Source organism: Agelaius tricolor, unplaced genomic scaffold (assembly GCF_023055355.1).
Source record: "Agelaius tricolor isolate 1412-34295 unplaced genomic scaffold, bAgeTri1.0.p SCAF_70, whole genome shotgun sequence".
In the NCBI taxonomy this organism is placed as follows: domain Eukaryota; kingdom Metazoa; phylum Chordata; class Aves; order Passeriformes; family Icteridae; genus Agelaius; species Agelaius tricolor.
The window spans coordinates 843,140-863,621 of NW_027269330.1; the positions used below are offsets into that span (position 1 = coordinate 843,140).

General features: G+C 47.5%; 1 protein-coding gene across 29 annotated transcripts in view; it reads right to left on the bottom strand.

Moving 5' to 3' along the window:
• The window catches only part of SLC23A2 (solute carrier family 23 member 2), a 59,337-nt gene that overhangs the window by 36,013 nt on the left and 2,842 nt on the right, over positions 1-20,482 (bottom strand). For all 29 annotated transcript variants that reach the window (XR_011676963.1, XR_011676950.1, XR_011676943.1 and 26 more), the window contains exon 2: positions 208-497. Coding sequence is in view for 1 of the 29 variants with exons in the window: in XM_071417589.1 (XP_071273690.1) it covers positions 208-342 (135 nt within the window). In the remaining 28 variants the exon portion in view is untranslated. The remainder of the gene's footprint in view (positions 1-207; positions 498-20,482) is intronic.

The following is a 20,482-nucleotide window of genomic DNA, read 5'->3' on the forward strand; positions in this document are numbered from 1 at the left end:
TCATCTCATATTGGCCCTCCCTGGTGCTCTGTCCATGGGGAGCTCCATGTCCTGGGAACAGGGCATGAGCACACACAGCAGGGCTGGCTGTGTTTATGCACAAATATTCAGAGTTTTGCCTCTGACTGCTCACGGAAATGAAGGGTTTGTATTTTTGAAATACCCCCCAAGTGGAGCATCACTCCCTGCAGGGCTGGGCTCACTCACAGGCAGGGTGAAGAAGTTGGGGTGCTTGGACTCATCCTCGTATTTGCCCTCCGTGGAGCCCCCTCCTGCCTCCACCGACTTGGCCGTGGTGTTCTTGCCAATGCCCATGGTGTCCAGCACGTCCAGGACCTGCATGCAGCACCCAGGAGGTGCCTCTGGGACAGGCCAAGAGCAAAGGACAGCTCCTTATTCCAGCAGCAGCAGCAGCAGCAGCAGCAGCAGCTCCAGGAGTCACTGAGGAGCTCAATAATCCAGCTGGGACATCAGTGTGTCCTTCCCATCAACAGCTCCTGGCAGGAAGGGAGAAATTCGATATTTTAGGAGGGAAATCAGTCAGGCTCATCATCTGAGGGTCCTGAGTTTGTTCCTCACTATATTTTGGTTCTTGGCCTCTTTACTTCTGTTGAGGTTGGGATTGAAGGCACTTGAGATGATAGTTCCCATTCAGAATTAGATATTTATTATTGCTTATCTGTATTGCAAGTCCTGAGTTCTACAGCATTCTACTAACAAGATACAAAGTGGTGAACTATCTTTCTATTCAATTAAGAAATGACACTCAAATTACTTTTAACCCAATAACTGATCACTTGAAGCCTGCAATGTGGACTTTTTTACCCAATTATACAATAACACCCAAACTTATGAAGGACACACAGAAAATTTACCCAAACTTATGAAGGACACACAGAAAATCCAAGTTTTGCAGCCTGTGGTTCCTGAGCTTTAAACAGAGAATGCAGCTGCCAACACCTGCAGGTGAAACCAGGTCAGGTACAGGTGAAAGTACAGGACAGAACCTGCAAAAATGGCCTCTTGAAAGCCACAAAAAGTGGAATTTTCTGCATCCATCCCAGCAGCAGAACCCACTCACTCTGGTGTTATTCAAAAGCAAGTTAATGGTGGGTTCAGCTGAACCCCAAGGTGGAAAGGCAGCTCAGGGACACTCAAATACAGGTTTGGATTGGAAAAAAAGCAGCAGAACTTGGGTTTTCCCTCAAGTCTCCCTTCCAGATGCTGCTCAGGAAATGCCAGCAGCTCCTGTCTACTGTAATTGCAATAATAACTGAACTTGAGAAAGACTCTTCTGCTGAGGGCAATTCAGGACTGTACTAATATATGAATACTAATATTTTAGAACCTCTTAATAGCTGTTAATTGCCCATTTGCTGGAAAATTCTGGTTCCTTGAGGTGAAAGAAACATTAAAACTTTCAAAGCAATGGAGGTATCTCCTGAAAAGTTACATAAAAAAGACAATTTGGGCACTGGGATCCCTTGAAGCGTGAATTAAATGAATATGGCACGGAAGGCAGTGCCTGCAAATCAGAGTTAAGATTTGTTTATGAGAGTAAATATTAAGGCAGCATCATGAATTATTTCTCACTAGAAGACTGGTTTGAACACTCACTGTCTTGCTCTGGAAAACACCTGCAATTCCCCTTTTCACAGAGCAGCTCGGGGCAGAGAGGAGACAGGTACTGGTTAAAGGCTTGGGAGTGCTGGGCTGGGGTTTTTGGAGGCATTTTTTGTTTGCTTTCATAGAACAATGAGGTTTTTTTCCCCTAGCACACAGGAACAAACAGAAGAGAATCTGCCTTTTTCTGTCCTTGCAGACCAGTTCCATTCTCCAAGAAAATCAGAGATGGAGACGGGCGAGGCCGAGTCTGGCAGCTCCTGCCCTGGGAAGGGCAAGGGCAGCAGGACACCTCCCATTAATTGGCAGAGCCAATTAATGAAAGTGAGCCAGGGACGCTGCCAGGCCAAGGGCCCTGGCCCTCAGCAGCATCTCTGGCATGGGCTGCTGTGTTCTCCAGCCCTGGGAACGGCAGCAGGACAGCAAAGCTTGCCCTGGACCCATGCACGGCTGAGAGCTGACACAGCAGAGCTGAAATAACAATTCCCAAACAGGCAACTCCCAATTCATTCACAGGCAGGACCCCTCACTGCTGCTTCTCCTGAGGAAAGGGAGGCTTTGTGTCACCAGGGGCTGCTCCAAGACAAACCAGAAGGAATTTCCCAGCCCTTCTTGCTTCTCCCCAGCAATTAAAACTGCACTTAATGGCACAGATGATCATCAGAGGGTTCAGGAATGCTTTGATTCTGCCATCAGGAGTGTCAGAGAGGAGAAGATAAACTCTGCTGCTGCCTAAAGCTCTCTCAGAGATCACTCCTTATCAGCCCCATGTCCCACCACACAATTCAGGCATTTTTACAGCCCTCCAGAGCAAATCCAGCTCCTCAGGAGCTGAGAAGTCCTGGAGAAAGAGATAAAACAAAAGAGATAAAGCCCGTTGAGCACGGGGCAGGTACACTCAGCACAAGCCATCCTCTGCAGGCTGGGCTCCAATGGGAAGCTGGAAGTGAAATTTGTGCCACATTTCACCTTCCCACAGGGATCACCCCCAGTGCACAGAAGGCCGGGAGAGGCCAGGCCTTTACAGAGCTGCAGATAAGATTAGGATTTACACAAAGGGCAGGGGAGAGCCCAGGTGCAAGTTCAGGAGGAAAAGCCTCCTGGCCAGGGAGAGGCCACCCTGCACCCCCAACACCAGCAAAAAGCTCCTCCGGCCCCAGAGCCAGCAGGAGAGGACAGGAGAGGTGGCAGGGGCTGGTGTGACACAGCATCACCTCCCCGTGCTCCCAGGGCCTTCCTTTTGCCAAGGTTGCTGCTATTTCATTGAAACAAGGCAGGATGTGTTTCAAAGCTCATGGCAAAAAGGTAAAACCCATCAGAGATATGGAGCCCTACCATGTGTTTAAATGCTCTTTTTCCTCCCTGCAAGTCTCTGCTCTGGAACCTCCACCACAAACCAAAACATGCACAAAGGGTTTCCTACAGGAGAATCTGCCCCCGAAAAGCTCCCACTTCCCCGGGTACCCAAGTGCCTGTGAGTCAGTGAAAAATCCTTTTCTATGCTCTCTTCAGCAGAGCCAAGGGTTACCTGGGCAGCACAGAAGGTGCAGGCAGGCAGAGCTCACTGGCAGGGAGACCTGGCCATGAACCCCAGGAGTGGGACACTGACACCTCCCCTGCAGGCGCTGCTTCCTTTCAAAGCACTGCCTGCAGCTTTTGGCTGAAGCACACCAAAACCACTCCCTCCAGCAGATTTGCTGCTGTGGCAGCTCCTCCCTGCGCTGCTGAAGGCTTTCAACATCAATATTTGAATCCAGAGCCTGGCAGAGCGAAGACTGGGGAAAACAAAGCCCACCTGACCTCCAGGCAACACATTCCAGGTAGCTGGGAAGTTCTTGGGGCTCTTCTCTCCTTTTGGGCTGATTTGGGGTTTTTTAAATTCCCCTTAAAAGAGTCAGTGCTTTGCCAGGTGCTGTTGGCCTGGCAGCACCAGGACTGGGCATGGTCATGCTCAGGACATGGCAGTGCTGTTGTAAAGCTCATCTGCAACGAGCAGACCTTGAGTTTAACCCTCTGGAGGAAGCTCAGGTTCCCCCATGACTGCCAGCCCTGAAAATTCCAGTTTCTCCAAAGTGATACCAGCCCTGTGTGTTCCCTTTTTTGCCAAACTCAAACCAAAAGCCCTCCTAAAACCACGAAGGCTGAATTCCAGCTGGATCCCAAGTTTCCCTCAGCTGAGCTGAGCCCATCACCCGGTGACAACCAAAATAATTTGGACTTTGCCTGTCCCTTCAGACAATCCCTGTGGGGAATCAGGGACTGGCCTGGATTTGGTGGCCCTTCCCTGCTGCACAAGGGGAATATTCCCAAGGAAGCACAAGGAATGTGGTGAGAAAAGCAGCTGGGGGTGGGACAGCCCCCGCCTGGCTTTGTCCCATGTCACAGCTCCTGAGGAAGGAGCGGTGGCACAGCCAGGCAGGACCTTCCTGGCTGTCACAGACGGCTCAAGAGCCAAAAACCCTCTGGCTGGTGCACCCACTAAGGAGATTAGAATGAAATTAAGGTCACTGCCTAATTACCATCATCAATTTATTATTTTAATGAGCTGTCAGGCTCGTGTGAACAGAGCAACTTTCTCCTGCAAGCAGAGACGATGCTCAGCCAGCGCTTGTCCCACTTGAGGTGCCTCTGGAATTTCAGCACCTCCCTGGCACTTGCAAGTGTTTGGCACCTCTGGAACTTGGGCCCAGGATGTGTCTGAACACAACCAAGGTGTGAGATTGTGTTTTTGGCAGCAGACATGCGAAGGGACATGGACTCCTTCAAAAGAGAGCTCTGCTGCTCACGGGTGTCCAAAGGGTGCTGAATGTTTTGCTAGGAAAAAGGCTCTGCCCAGTTCAAGACATTCCACAAACCTCGCATCACCCAGGTTAAAAACGCTCAACAAACACTTAAAGGATGCAATCCAAGTCCTGTCTGCAGAGCCACAACCACAAATCCAACTGCTGCATCCCAGATCTGTGCCTGGATAGGGCACCTGGGAGCTCCCACCCGCTGTCCACACATGCAGGGAGTGCCTCAAAGGTTTTTTTCTTTTTTTGCCTTCCAGGGCATTTTCACCATCTCACAGATGTGAAGAAGGTGCCCAGAACCCACACATTTCATTTTCTCTTGGTGTACAAACCACCCTCCTGCTTCAGTCTTGGAGGGAGCTTTTTCTCGGGGAGTTTGGAGCAGCCTCTTCTCTTTGGTCCCAGGAAACTCCTGATTTATCTTTAGCAGGGATCTCTCTCCTGATCTGTCTTTAGCAGGGATCTCACTCCTGATTTCTCTTTAGCAGGGATCTCACTCCTGATTTATCTTTAGCAGGGACCTGTCTCCTGATCTGTCTTTAGCAGGGATCTCTCTCCTGATCTGTCTTTAGCAGGGATCTCTCTCCTGATTTATCTTTAGCAGGGATCTCACTCCTGATTTCTCTTTAGCAGGGTCCTCTCTCCTGATTTATCTTCAGCAGGGGCCTCTCTCCTGATTTGTCTTTAGCAGGGGCCTCTCCAGTTCCTTCCCACCAACTGAAGCTGCACTGAAATCCCACCACATCCCAAGTGCTCCAGAGATGTCCCCCTTGCACTGAAGCACATCCACAACAAGGAAAGCAGACTCCAAATTTCACCCAACATCACAAAGTTCATCCTTACCTGCTGCAGAGGCAAATAAAATGCTGCTACATACCCAAACTTCCTCATATCTGAGCTCTAAAAAAACTCAGTTTAGGTTTTAAAAAGAGTTGATGGGCACTTTAAGAAGCGTCTCTCTTCACTTCCAAGTAGCTCTTCAAAGCACAAATTCTTTCTTTGGAGGCACTAATGAATTTTTAAGTAGTTGGTATTTTGACTGCCATCCAGAGCGGTGCTTTAATAACTGACCAACGTTATTAGGGCAAGTCTACACAAAGCTAAGCAGCAAAGTTATGCCCAGCTCAAACCTTCCATGTATTTAAAGCACATTAGCTAAATCTCATTAACTTCCTGTGTGAATGAGCTTGTAGAGAAGGGGACTTAAATCCAGCTGAATGAGGTGTTTACCAAAGGATCTCACAGCTCTCAAAAACCACAAGTTTGGTCAGTCAAGTTATTAACTGAGAGCTTAGTTAGGCTGGGATTCTAAACCAGAATAGCTGAAAATTCTAAATAAGAATAGGTGAAAATTCTAAATAAGAATGGGTGATTCTAAACCAGAATAGCTGAAAATTCTAAACCAGAATAGGTGAAAATTATAAATAAGAATGGGTGATTCTAAACCAGAATAGCTGAAAATTCTAAACCAAACTAGCTAAAAATTCTAAATAAGAATAGGTGATTCTAAACCAGAAGAGCTGAAAATTCTAAACCAGAATAGGTGAAAATTCTAAATAAGAATAGGTGATTCTAAACCAGAATAGCTGAGTGTTTCCAGCATCATTTTCCACCCTGTTTGATCAGAACACCGCTGGCCAAGCAGCTCCCACTCACTCATCTTTCAGCCCATTATTCCCATTTTCTTGGCCCAAAGGCAGCAGTTTTGCCCAAATTCTGTGCATTGCCTTTGCCACCCTCCCGGAGAGCCCAGCAGCGGGCAGGGATGAGAAGCTGTGAGATGAAATTCCAAAGAAAGCGCATCAGGAGGTGGGAAATGACAATGGACACTGCTGGGAGCTGCAGACACCTGCAGAGCTCCCCAGACCCAGGGGAAATCAGACCCAATCCTGTCCCTCTGGCCCTCGGTCTGCCCTGGAGCTCAGCACACCCCTGTGCATGGCACACAGGAATTTGATTTACAGTGCTATGGAGTCCTGATGGTCTCCCTGGGGAGAATTAATAACTTGGGCATTCCAATACCTCTCTGTTATTACCAATATTAATGCACAGCTCGTTAAGCTCCTTCAGGGCCCTCAAAGCAACCTGAGCTCACACTGGCTCCTTTCTCAGCCCGCTTTGTACTTGGACTTGGCACTTTGATGAAAGCTCCCTTCTTTCCAAGACTTTAATCACGTTAAAACAAAGGTGGAGTTAGAGACTCATCCAGGGAAAATTCCATTTATTAAGTAAATCGAGGTAATGTGCCAATTTTCCAGCTCTGGATGTGAAGCTCCTTCCCAAGGGGCTGAGGCATCCCTGTGGCTCCTTTGGAAAGGGAACAGCTTGAGCCCAGTAATCAAATACAAACCCAGCAACTGATCCCACACTTGAGGAGTTTTACACTGAGTTATCTAGGAGGATTGTCTGGAAATAAACACTTCCATTTAGCATCACTTATTAGGATTTGGAATTAATAAACTTTCAGAAACTAACCAAGATGCTGTACCTTTGTGCTCAAGCTTCTTTAAAAGTCTCTTTTACTACCTAAATATCATATGAATTTTTCCTGTTTTAAAGATTAAAAGGAAAGCAAAGTTTACAGATAGACAGAAAAAAAGCAAATACTTTGGAGACAGTAAATATCTCTTCTTAGTGATAGCAATTTTAAAATGAGAACTTAAGCCCTCAAACCTTTAAGACACAGAAAGTTAGTTATTAACACCTGCAAATACACATTTTTAAGTTTCTTATTTCATAATGCCAACAGCAAAGCAGCCGAATTTTTGCAAGCATCCCCAGCAAGGCACAAACCTGCAGCGAGCTCTCCCCAGCAGCAGCAGCAGCCTGGAGGATGCAGACATTCATCCCCCAGGAGCACTTTTATACTCTCTTTGTGCTGGCCCATTGTGTAACTGCTCCCAGCCCACGCTTACACAAGGGCAGGGCAGGAGGCAGCACCTGGTTACTCCTTGGTTACTCCTTGGTTACTCCCCCGTTACTCCACGCCTCCGCGGGGTTTACGCAAAGCAGCGGCCACGAAATCCTGGGGAGAGCTGCCAGGCAGAGCCCCCAGATGGCACAAAGGGTTCCAGCAGCAGCTGCAACCAGGACAGGGATTTTCTCTGAGTGTTCTTCCGTGAGCCGCCCTGATCAATGTTTTTAGCAGCAAACCAGACCCATTTTCAGGAGGTTCCTGACCTCAGAGCTCTTCCCTGAGCCAAGGGTCAGCGATCCACAGGAACTGAAACACACCAGGACCCTGCTGGCTCCTCCACTTCCCCAGTGGGAAACGCTGAGTAACAGTGATGGGCAAAGTGGGGCAGATGGGACACAGGAGAAGAAGTGAAAGCCTTGGAACAAACACAAAACCAACAAGAAATAAAACCAGGGTTGCCAAGCACTGCAACAGATTGCAATGGGTGAGTCCCTGTGCCTGGAGGTGAACAAAAGCCATGGAGATGTGGCATTCAGGGCATGGTTCAGAGGTGCATGTGGCAGTGCTGGCTTAATGGTTGGACTTGATCTTAAAGGTCTTTTCCAACCTAAACAATTCTAGGATTTTGAAATTGCTTCCCATGGGTCTCCTTGCCCCACTCCCCTTCTGTGGGAGCACAGCCCTGCCTAAGGCTGTCCTTACATCACTTTGTCATTTTACTCATCCCCATTTCCCTTTTCAAAGGATTAACCAGACACCATCACCCTACAACTGGTCCTGAAGCCATAACCAGAACAGGCCACCACAAAGCAGCACCCAGCGAGCAGCTTCTGCCTGGATTTACCACAAAGCAGCACCCAGTGAGCAGCTTCTGCCTGGATTTACCACAAAGCAGCACCCAGTGAGCAGCTTCTGCCTGGATTTACTGGCAGCAGCCCCAGCCCTTGCTCCCAGCCCAAGATGGGCCAAGAACACGGAGCTCCAGGGCACAAAGCTCAGTGTACCTGCAATGCCCTTTCTGCACCCCAATGTGTGGAGGCAGGGACAGGCTGCCAGTGCTGTCCAGCCCCATCCCATTCCCCAGCTCCATCATCCAGCCCCCCACAGGCCGGATTTGCTGCTCCCTGCTCAGGGCTGGCTCCAGGCTCGGCTGTGCCCGGTCCCACAGCAGAGCCAAGGCTGAGCAGGGCACAGTGAATGAGAGCTGAGCCTGTCCCGTGCCTGTCCCCAGTGCTCCTCATTCACCCCTGCCTCGGGTCCCTGGCAGTGATCCAAGGATCTCCGCTGACTGCTCTGGGCAGTGTGTGCTCACACAGGGTGTGCCACACTCTAATCCCCACTGCAAAGAGATGCTGAAAAGGTTCCCCCTCCGTTTGCTCCTTTTCCAATTATTAGATCCTTTCCTTTTTTCCTTCTGTCTGACTTCCAAATGTTTTCACAAACACAAATATCTTAATTTCGATGTAAAGAAACCTAAGAGTCCTTAACACAAACATCACCAGTCCTTAAGACCAGGCAGCACCAACTGCTGTACCCAGACTGGCTGAAGGTCACTGGTCTGTAACACTTCAGGGAAAAAGTGCTGGGAATGGTTTTAGATCCAAGGTATTTGATGTGCTCACAGGGAGCTAAAGAACTGAGTGATCAACAGCAAGAGGAAAATGTTAGGTTTTGAAAGAAGTAATCCATTTGCTTTTTTACTCCAGTGTTCAACCGCTGTTTAATCCAACTAGTTTTCTTAATAGCTGGATTAAACAATGCCAGGGGCTCAAATACTTCTTGTCCTGAACATGACAGTTCAAAGTATAACTGAGTTCAATGAAATGAAAATTCTTCAGTATGCAGTCAAAGACTTGTCTATTTACCTTGCAATTAAAACTAATCACTCCAAAATTCATCATCAGTGAGCGGAGAATTTCAACATGCAAACAATTAATTTCTGATTACTCTGCACTTACACTCAATCCAAAGAAAGCACTCGCTAATGTGGGTACCCCAGGGTTGATCCAGGACAGATCCAAGCGTGGGCTGTGGGGTTACAATTCCCTGCAGTGAGCAGGCACTGGCATCACTGGCACACGGCAGGGGAATGCTAATTCAAAATGCACTGGAATATTTCACAGTGCAGCTTCCCAACTGCTGTGGAAGCCAGGTGGGGATGAAGAGCTGAGAGCTGTGTGGGGCTGCACTTGACTGTGGCAGGAGCAGAGGATTTATCTCACTCTGCTCTCGCCTGGGGAGCTTGGTCCCGACGGTCCCACACAGCCTCTCAGCATTTTTGTTTCCTGCTTAACATCTGAAATGCAAACTGGTGGAGCACTTCTACTGCTTGGAAATGTTACACCTAGGAGGAGTTCACTTTGATTATGACGAGAAAATCCAATTTTCTGCCTTCTCAGACACTCAAGTGTTCAGTCTGAGGATGAACCAACACTTCTGAGTGCTGCAGCCAAGTTCTGTTTGCTCTTGGACACACATTGGTAAACTACTGACAGTATTCTGAGTTGGAACAGTTATTCTGAGGGTTTATTCTCAGCGATTTTGCAGCATTTGGGCAGATAAAATCCTTCTCTGAAGTCCCCTATTCCCCTGCACAGGGGTGGCACACCATGGTTATTCCCACCACCAATGTGGCAATAATGCAAGCCAGGCACTGCAAGGAGCTGCTAACCAAACCCCCCTCTGATCCATCTGCTTTCAGTAAGAACAAGAAGAACACCCAAAGGAAGAGTGGTGCAGTCAGCAGTGCTCAGGGAGAGGCAGAGCTTCCCTGCAAGGACATCCTGCTACGTGCTGAGGGTGACTGGGGAGGCCTCCTGTGTGGCAGCTCAATGAGCCCCCTCACTGCATTTCTGCAGCCATCTCCTAATTCAAGGACTCTTCCTCCCAAAGCCACAGCAAATACATGGTCTTTTACATCAGCTTATTCAATCAGCAGCCTCCCCAAACATCCTCCAGAACACACTTAACATAATACAGCAAACCCAGAAAATAGCATCACACACCAGCACAAGAAATAGATCCACTTCCACCCACAACTGGCAACAGCAGAAAGACTCAGCTATTAAGTTTGAATTTCCAGTGATGTTTATAAATTATTGAATTATGAATTGAAAAAGCACTTACCAGAAGATCTGCTGTAACATGAAAACATCACTGCTCTTCCCTAGTGCTGACTCAAATCCACACCAAATTACTGGAACTGCTCTGAAAACTCCCCAGGTAATTCAGGGAGGGATGCCCAGCCCTGGCTCCCACTCAGGGTGTCCCCCTGAACCCACAAATCCCCCTCCAAGAGAAAGGACACCTTGGGGCAATCCATGGCCAAGGAATTCTGCATTTCCAGCTGGACAATGCAACTTCTGCTCTCAAATCCCCAGTTCATCTACAGCTTGTATTGTTAAGGTGTTTATTAGGACTTTTCCTGCCACAGTACATTTATAAATACACTTGTAAGAAGAACCCAGGATCTGAGATGTACATCAAAGCAGACACAGAGCTCTGTGTAAAAAGGTAATTACAAGAGGGAAGTGCCTTTAAGAATACCTGTGGCTGATTTCTGGGCAAGAAATAAAGAATCACTGTCAAGAAAGAACAACAGAAGAATAGCAAAGCCAAAGCCCTGCACTCCACAGGCACAGATCAAAGCACTTCCAAAATTACTGGAGAGAAATGTGCTTTTTGGGAGCTGTTATTGTGTTCACCCCGTTCATAAACTAAGTCAGACTCCTTTCCTGGAGCTCCAGGTATTCCTGTAATTACAGGCAAAAGCTCAAACCCAAGAAAAGACAGAAGCAAAGCCTGAGCAGCAGGCAGGGCGAGAGGCAGTGAACTTTAACTCATTACCTTGTGCATTCCCAGATTAGCCTGAACACATCATTGCCTCCTGGATTCCTGGAATCCCCACCCCTGACGTGCCCAAGGGCAGCTTGGAGCACCCTGGGGCAGTGGAGATGTCCCTGCCCACGGCCTGGGGTGGGTCTGCATGGGCTCTGAGCTCCCTCCCGTTCCAGACTGCACACACAGTTAGTTTGCACGCTCAGATTTTACCTTTCTGACCCTCTTTTTGTGCTGATAGTTTCAGAAGGGTGGGCTAAACTCATGCAGCAGGCTGTGCAAAGACCATGGAAAGTGCCACCCTTCAGCAGAAGCTGCTGCTGTTTTGGTTTTCCAAAGGCAAAACGCTTCTAAGCACAATCATTTGTTTACTTTTTCATTCCATACGTCATTTGCTTGGATGCCTAAAAATCACCCTGCATCACACAGTGAGCAGCCAGGCTGAAAGCTTCAGCTGCAAGAGAAATGCTTTAAAAATTGGGGGAGAAAAGAGCAGATATCCATCGTTTTTGGGCAATGATCCTGGGATTCACAGCTCAGTAATTCCCAGCCCGGCCCCTCCTCCCACCAATCCCAACCTCCTGCATCCAAAATGAAAAAAGCCCTTTTAATCTTCAAAGCATGGCCACAAGTCAATCTCAACTTAGCACACTTTTTAATTTTCTTTTTAATTATCCAGTCGGGAGAGTTATGCCCTTCTTGCTCAGTGACCTTTCACTCCTTGGGGATTTACTTCAAAATCTTTCCTGGGAATAATCAGGGAATTCACAGCACTTCCAGAGGGAACGTTCCAAGGCTCCTGGGGCTGAGGGCAGGCCCAGAGTGACTCTCAGGAGTCTCTGCTTTTCCTGTAATCCAGCCTTTCAAAAACCTAAAATTGAAGGGTTTCTGTATACCATTAAAAACAAAATCCTAATGCTTATTCAGAGAGCAGCCCAACATGTGTAGAAAAAAATCAACAAAATTTTATGGGCAGTGCCGAAGTTACAAAATTAAATTTCCACGTGGCAAACATCACTATGTCACATTTCATCTTTTCCTGCTGATCTCTGGACCCTGTGCTCCAGGACTGCAATCCCTGCACGGCTGCTCTGACCCCACTCTGGGTTTGGAGTCCTCACCTGGAGCCCAACCCAAAGCAGCAGGAGGAGAAGCTTCAGCTGGAGCTGGCAGGAGGCAGGGCACAGGCAGAGCATCCCTCAGGGTCCCAGAGCAAGAACAGATGCCTTTATTCACTATTTGAGCAATAAGAGATGCTGATATCCCCAGCAGTAACTGGTGCCCAGGTTTGCCCCAGGAGCTTTGGTCACCAAGCACAGCTCGGTTCCCCAGAGCCACTGGGGAAAAATTCAATCATTACTGCCATGAATGAGACTTAAACCAAACCAGCCCTCCTCACTCCCCTGCCCACACACCAAACAACCGTAAGCAGCCCTGGGTTTGATTCCCACACGTGAAGCCAAGCAATTACTGATTTCTTAATTTCACAACAAGCCTGGCAGTGGCTCCGTGCTCAGCCAGACTTGCTGGGTCACTCCCTGCCCCTGCTGGAGGCAGGCTCAGGTGAGAGCAGCTCCTGCACCAACCTCCTCAGAAATGTGCATTTATTGGCCCCTGCACCCCCTGGATCCATGGGGCAGCAGGAGGGGACAGGACCCAGCTGCCACCTCCCCCTGGTCACCAGGCACAGGTGGGGACGTCACTCGGTGCAGTGGCTTTGAAGATTTCCCTGCCTGTGTGGGTAATTAAGAATGCATTAAATAGATATTAATGCAATAAATAGATATGAATGCATTAAATAGATATGAATGCATTAAATAGATATTAATGCAATAAATAGATATTAATGCATTAAATAGGTATGAATGCAATAAATAGATATGAATGCATTAAATAGATATTAATACAATAAATATATATTAATGCATTAAATAGATATGAATGCATTAAATAGATATTAATGCATTAAATAGATATTAATGCAATAAATAGATATTAATGCATTAAATAGATATTAATGCAATAAATAGATATTAATGCATCAAATAGGTATTAATGCATTAAACAGATATGAATGCATTAAATATCCCTGTGAGCAGCACAACTGGTAAAGAAGGTTAAGTGGCTTCTCCAAGTGAAGGGACAGAAATGGAACAAGGCAGTTTTAACACCCAACTGGCTGCTCAGGAAAAGCACAAAGAATTGTAAGATTTTCAGAGCTCACACTACTTAAAATAATATTTATAACAGCTGTAGGTTATTGAAGGAAAATTTCTTGGGTTTGGAAAGGCTTTTTTTAAAAAGCTCTTTGGAAAATTTATTAAAATAAACCTCTAGTTTACCTTTGTGATCTCTGCCAGTAAACCAATCCTTTTTTAACCAATATACTCTGGGTTTAATATCGTGCCTTAATGGCTGCCTCATCTTCAGGGCTCTTTGGCAGATGTGTTTCAGCACTGCTCTTAACAAAATAATCTCAATTATTCTTACTTAATTGGCATCAGATAAATGCAAGACTTCTTAGCTGCTGCTGTCTGAAGGAACAGCACTTGAGCACACATTTTGCCCTTTGAGTAATTAGGAGAGAAGACCAATGCAGCTGGGGTGTACCTAAGTGAGCTGCAAAGCCGGGCTAACACTGATCACAAAATCTTTACCGAAGCCCAACAGGCAAGGAGGGGAGCTCAGAGAGCTCTGTGCCTTCGGGCTCATTTATACCCAGCGATTTCATAGCAGCTTTAATTGACAGCTTTGCTGGGTTCCATTGTGCCTGATTAGGCGTCTCCATGAAAAGCATTAGCGGTGTTTGATGCCCTCCAAGGCAGAGCAGCTCATTAGCAGGGGATGTTTACAGGAGCAGCAGCTCTTCCCCTGCTGCAGGAGGGGTTTTCAGGCCGTGTTTTCACCAGGACGATCACGACTCCAAAGGAGCTTGGCCCTCCATCCTTTGCCTTTCCTGCTATTTGCCAACAGGACAGATGGACAAGGAAAACATCTGACAGGACTACAACAAACCCCAACACTCGGGTATTAATCAAAACCCAAATCCCCTCCCTCATCCCCCCCCTTTTTTTCTTTTTTTTTTTTAGCTTTAAAAGCATCTCTCTGTGAGCTGAAATAATTACAAATAACAAGTGCCCAACAGGCTGAATAAACCAGACCAGAGCCCTGTGAAATTATATTGGTAATAATGGCCCTGCTCAGCACAACCTCCCAAAATTCCACACACACAAAATTAAATGGCACCCATGCAAATACATCCAATATCAGCAAATGACTGGTAATTGTTATTGCTCCCAGAGATGAAAGGACACAGAACAGAGTGAGAATACAGCAATTATTGCCTGCACTCTGAGCCTACGAACAGGGACCTGCAGCTCCAATTCCTTTCTTGCCAGTCTCAATCCAAATTACTCCTTAGGTTTGGTTTTAACACAACAAAATGCTCGTCAGGAAACCATGATCTGCCAGCTTTTATCTAAAACCCCAACCTGTTAAAATATGACCAAGCAAATGCTGCTTGCATCAGGAAGACTGAGTTACCTTCCAGAAACAATTAATTCTGCATAAAAAATGAAAAAAGGGAAATAAAAGCTGCTGTAGCCTGTGAAGAGCTGGTGCTTCAGAGCCTGCAAAAACAAGGATGTGTTTCCTTTGCCTGGCCATGGTGAGGGTCTGTATACAGGATTCTCCACACAAAGGACAAGTAATAAACAGAGTAAAATTTGTTTTTTCCTGTCACGGGGACTCAAAGTCTCCACAAAAATTCAAACCTTCCCACAGCAGAGTCCACTAAATGCTATTAGCTCTGACACAGCTTCATTTCACCCAGCACACAAAAGAAAAGGCTGCTAACTCTGCAGGGCAGTGTTTAATTCCCCTCCCAAGCCCCTAAATAAAAAGTGAAAGTCACCACATGGGAGTCACGTGCCCGTTTCATGAGATCCCCTCGGTGACCTTGAGTGCTGCTCAGAGCATTTACTCACAATTCCTGAAAAACACATTTACTCACAATTCCCTGAAAAAGCACAGTTACACACAATTCCTGAAAAACACATTTACTCACAATTACTGAAAAAGCACAGTTAGACACAATTCCTGAAAGAGCACAGTTACACACAATTCCTCAGAAAGCACAGTTACACACAATTCCTCAGAGAGCACAGTTAGACACAATTCCCTCAGAGAGCACAGTTAGACACAATTCCTGAGAGAGCACAGTTACACACAATTCCTCAGAGAGCACAGTTACACACAATTCCTCAGAGAGCACAGTTAGACACAATTCCCTCAGAAAGCACAGCTACACACAATTCCTCAGAAAGCACAGTTACACACAACTCCTCAGAAAGCACAGTTACACACAACTCCTGAGAGAGCACAGTTACACACAATTCCTGAGAGAGCACAGTTACACACAATTCCTGAGAGAGCACAGTTACACACAATTCCTCAGAGAGCACAGTTACACACAATTCCTCAGAAAGCACAGCTACACACAATTCCTGAGAAAGCACAGTTACACACAACTCCTGAGAGAGCACAGTTACACACAATTCCCTAAGAAAGCACAGTTACACACAATTCCTCAGAAAGCACAGCTACACACAATTCCTCAGAAAGCACAGCTACACACAATTCCTCAGAAAGCACAGCTACACACAATTCCTCAGAAAGCACAGTTACACACAATTCCCTCAGAAAGCACAGTTACACACAATTCCTCAGAGAGCACAGTTACACACAATTCCTGAGAGAGCACAGTTAGACACAATTCCCTCAGAGAGCACAGTTAGACACAATTCCTCAGAAAGCACAGTTAGACACAATTCCTGAGAGAGCACAGTTACACACAATTCCTCAGAAAGCACAGTTACACACAATTCCCTCAGAAAGCACAGTTACACACAATTCCTGAGAGAGCACAGTTACACACAATTCCTGAGAGAGCACAGTTACACACAATTCCTGAGAGAGCACAGTTACACACAATTCCTCAGAGAGCACAGTTACACACAATTCCTCAGAGAGCACAGTTACACACAATTCCTGAGAGAGCACAGTTACACACAATTCCTGAGAGAGCACAGTTACACACAATTCCTCAGAGAGCACAGTTACACACAATTCCTGAGAAAGCACAGTTACACACAATTCCTGAGAGAGCACAGTTACACACAATTCCTCAGAGAGCACAGTTAGACACAATTCCCTCAGAGAGCACAGTTAGACACAATTCCCTCAGAGAGCACAGTTAGACACAATTCCTGAGAGAGCACAGTTACACACAATTCCTCAGAGAGCACAGTTAGACACAATTCCCTCAGAGAGCACAGTTAGACACAATTCCCTCAGAGAGCACAGTTAGACACAATTCCTGAGAGAGCACAGTTACACACAATTCCTCAGAAAGCACAGTTACACACAATTCCCTCAGAAAGCACAGTTACACACAATTCCCTCAGAAAGCACAGTTACACTCAATTCCCTCAGAAAGCACAGTTACACACAATTCCTGAGAGAGCACAGTTACACACAATTCCTGAAAAAGCACAGTTACACTCAATTCCCTCAGAAAGCACAGTTACACACAATTCCTCAGAAAGCACAGCTACACACAATTCCTTGAAAAAGCACAATACAGCAGCACCTGAGCTCAGCTTCAGGATGGAATCCAAACCACTCCAGGGAAGTGGGGATGGGAATAAGGTCAGGAAAAAGGAAGCCCTTCAGGTGGTGGCTTCTGGGATAGAAATTCTGGGTACTCAGCAAAACTGGGCTTGCTGGGCAGAGGCTTCCAGCATTTCCTTGCCACTGCTAGCAGCAGATCCATGGACTTGCAGAGGGCTGGGAGCCTGGGATGAATCCCCATTCACCACCCCAGCACATAAACACTGCCAACTGCATTAGCGTGTAAGGCACCTTCCCATTAAAGCTGCACTTTGTTCTGTTAACTTTTACAATCTCACAAGTGGGTAACAGCCAGCAAACCACTAAAATGGACATTATTGCCCTGGGCTGCCATTTCACGGCCACGCTAAACAGGAGTAAAGCCAATTAAAATGTGTGGCTCCGCTGAGAGCCCAAAGTGCTGGGTTCACACCCGAGGTTAATGCCCAGGAATGTCAGAGCATTTCAGAGCCCCCCTGAAATCGCTTTTCACTTTCTTTCCCACTACCCCGCATTCCCAAAATGCTTCAGCCAACGAGCCCTGCAACAGTTTGATTTAAATATAAATCCAGACAACAACTGAAGGACACGGAGCCATTCAAAATCAAATTCCAAATCAGTTTGGTGAGTCACATTTCCCAACAGTCAAAACCAACAAATAGTGAGTCAATCCCCCTACAGCATCAGTGCTCAGCTGAGGCCCATTCTTCCGGCAGTTTTACTCTACAGTGAGCATGAAGTGGGTGACAAATCCAAACAGTCCCTTTGATCAGGGAGGGCACACTGCAGCTTTAACCCAAACACACAGAAACCAGGTCAGGTGGTGTTTTCAGAGCTTGGGGAGTTCGGATACTCCCAGGTATTGTGGGACAACTCAGTTCCTTCACACTAACTGGACTCCTCTGCTCCTAAAAATACAACTATCAGACAAAGCTTGTTTGCTGACACAAATCCAAGGTCAAAACATTCCTGGTTCTCAGGACAGAGACGGATCAGTCTCCAAAATCCAGCCATGCCATCCCCCAAGGTGCCTGGGCCACTCTTAGAAACACACATCCATTTATTACTGCTTAGTAATGTACGTTTTGGGGCAATAATTAAATATTCTGGTGGCCTGAATGTGTTGAGAAGAAACTTTGGAAATTCCCTTTCAGTGAAACAGGATAAAGCTTATTTTCGCTTGAAGCTGCTCTTTAAAAGGAATATTATAAACTCATTCAAATGCTGGTTTTAGAGCCCAGCCATTGCCCAGCAATCAAATAGAGGTGGGATGGGAACACAGAGAATTTCATCCCAGGAGGGAGACACCCAACCCTGGAGCTCCAGGAGCCCCTGGGCACAGCCTGGTGGCCAGTCCAGCCTTCCCAAAGAGCCTGGGGCCAATCCATCCTTCCCAAAGAGGCTGGTGGCCAATCCATCCTTCCCAAAGACAGCCTGGTGGCCAAGCCATCCTTCCCAAAGAGCCTGGGGCCAATCCATCCTTCCCAAAGAGCCTGGTGCCAATCCATCCTTCCCAAAGAGCCTGGTGCCAATCCATCCTTCCCAAAGAGCCTGGGGCCAATCCATCCTTCCCAAAGGCAGCCTGGTGGCCAAGCCATCCTTCCCAAAGAGCCTGGTGGCCAATCCATCCTTCCCAAAGAGCCTGGTGCCAATCCATCCTTCCCAAAGAGCCTGGTGCCAATCCATCCTTCCCAAAGAGCCTGGGGCCAATCCATCCTTCCCAAAGAGCCTGGTGGCCAATCCATCCTTCCCAAAGAGCCTGGTGGCCAATCCATCCTTCCCAAAGAGCCTGGGGCCAATCCAGCCTTCCTAAAGACCCTGGTGGCCAATCCATCCTTCCCAAAGACCCTGGTGGCCAATCCATCCTTCCCAAAGAGCCTGGGGCCAATCCATCCTTCCCAAAGAGCCTGGGGCCAAGCCATCCTTCCCAAAGAGCCTGGTGGCCAAGCCATCCTTCCCAAAGAGCCTGGTGGCCAAGCCATCCTTCCCAAAGAGCCTGGGGCCAAGCCATCCTTCCCAAAGAGCCTGGTGGCCAAGCCATCCTTCCCAAAGAGCCTGGTGCCAATCCATCCTTCCCAAAGAGCCTGGGGCCAAGCCATCCTTCCCAAAGAGCCTGGGGCCAAGCCATCCTTCCCAAAGCCACCCCGGAGCTCTGAAAGCCCAGCCCTGCCCCAGGGCCACAGCAGAGCCAAGGGAAGTGTCAGAGCCCCCAGGGTGACTCACTGGTGACAACAGTGGGGACACAAAACCCAAACTCGTCCCTGGGTCTCTCTGGAGAAAGCCGGGAGCCGCGTCGGGAATTCCCAATGTTCCCAAAACACGATCCCTGAGATGAAGTCGAGTGGAAGGGATGAAATTACAACAGGAGCTCCAAGTCCAGCTCTCCCTCCTCCTCCCTTTCCCCACCAGTGCCAGTGATGTCTCAACACCCCAAGTGCCTTTCCAAGGAAGTAGCTCTGCTCCTTTCTGGGCCAAATTACCATGGCAAGAAATCCCTGTGTAGATTCATCTCCAGCAGAAAAACATTCAGGCAGTAAACATTTCCTTCCCACAACCTGAAAACAGCCAAATATCATCAGATTTCTTTCCTGCCATCAAAGAAACCCTGTCCTGAGACAGCTCATAACAACTAAAAACATTTGCCCATAAAGCAAATGTGCTCCCAGGCAGTGACAGAAATATTTCATGCACCCCACGAAGCTGAACACGCTTCACCCCCGGGAAGGCTGGAGAACACAGCAGGAACTTTCATCTGTAATGATTTATTTTACTCCTGCCTTCACTGCATCAGGATGCTCGTCTCTTACTCATCCTGTCTGTCAATATTGTCTTCCTGCAGCTTTTAAGTAAAATAACCCCCATGGTAACTGTTGTCAGGCCATGTCATGACCACTGAGGCTTCATAAATAACCCTTGATATAAATAGATTTTCCAGCAACATATAAACCATCAGCTCCAATGGAAGTAGAAGGGTTGTGTGCAGCCATCTGCATTTTCTCCTGTAAGGATAAACACATAAAGTAGTGTTTGCAAGCAAAATAAATCTATTGAAGAAACGGCCCAAACAGAAACTTCTGGGGCATGAGATTTCTTACGTGGCTCACACGGAGACATTGACAGGAGCAGCTAGAGCAGAACAAGAACTCCCCAGAAGAAATCCTTCCCTGGGAGGGCCATGAGCCCCTGGCACAGGGTGCACCTGGAGCCCTGCAGAGTCCCAGGCCAGCCCGGGACAGTGGAATTGGTGTCCCTGCCCATAGCACTGGGCGGGCTCTGAGGTCCCTTCCCACCCAAACCATTCCAGCATTCTGTCACCTTCCAGTGGCACCAGCTGGTGGTGGGAGCAGCTCCCAGGAGGTGCCAGCTGCCTTCCCCTGCCCTCAGGTGCAATCCCAGCAGTTCAGACCAGTCCTGAGAGCAGCTTAGCAGCCACTTCTGCAGGAATCCGTACCGACAATGCCTGCAGTGTCACCCATCTTCCTTTCAATGGTGTGCAATCAACTTCCACAGCACAGCAAAGCCACGGCACAGCCCCTCAGGACACCCCTGCATGCTGAGGAAATTGCCACGTTCGGCTACACCAGGAAGAAATAAACCCCCAAACACAGGGACAGAATCAAAGATTAAAAATTCGGTTTAATTT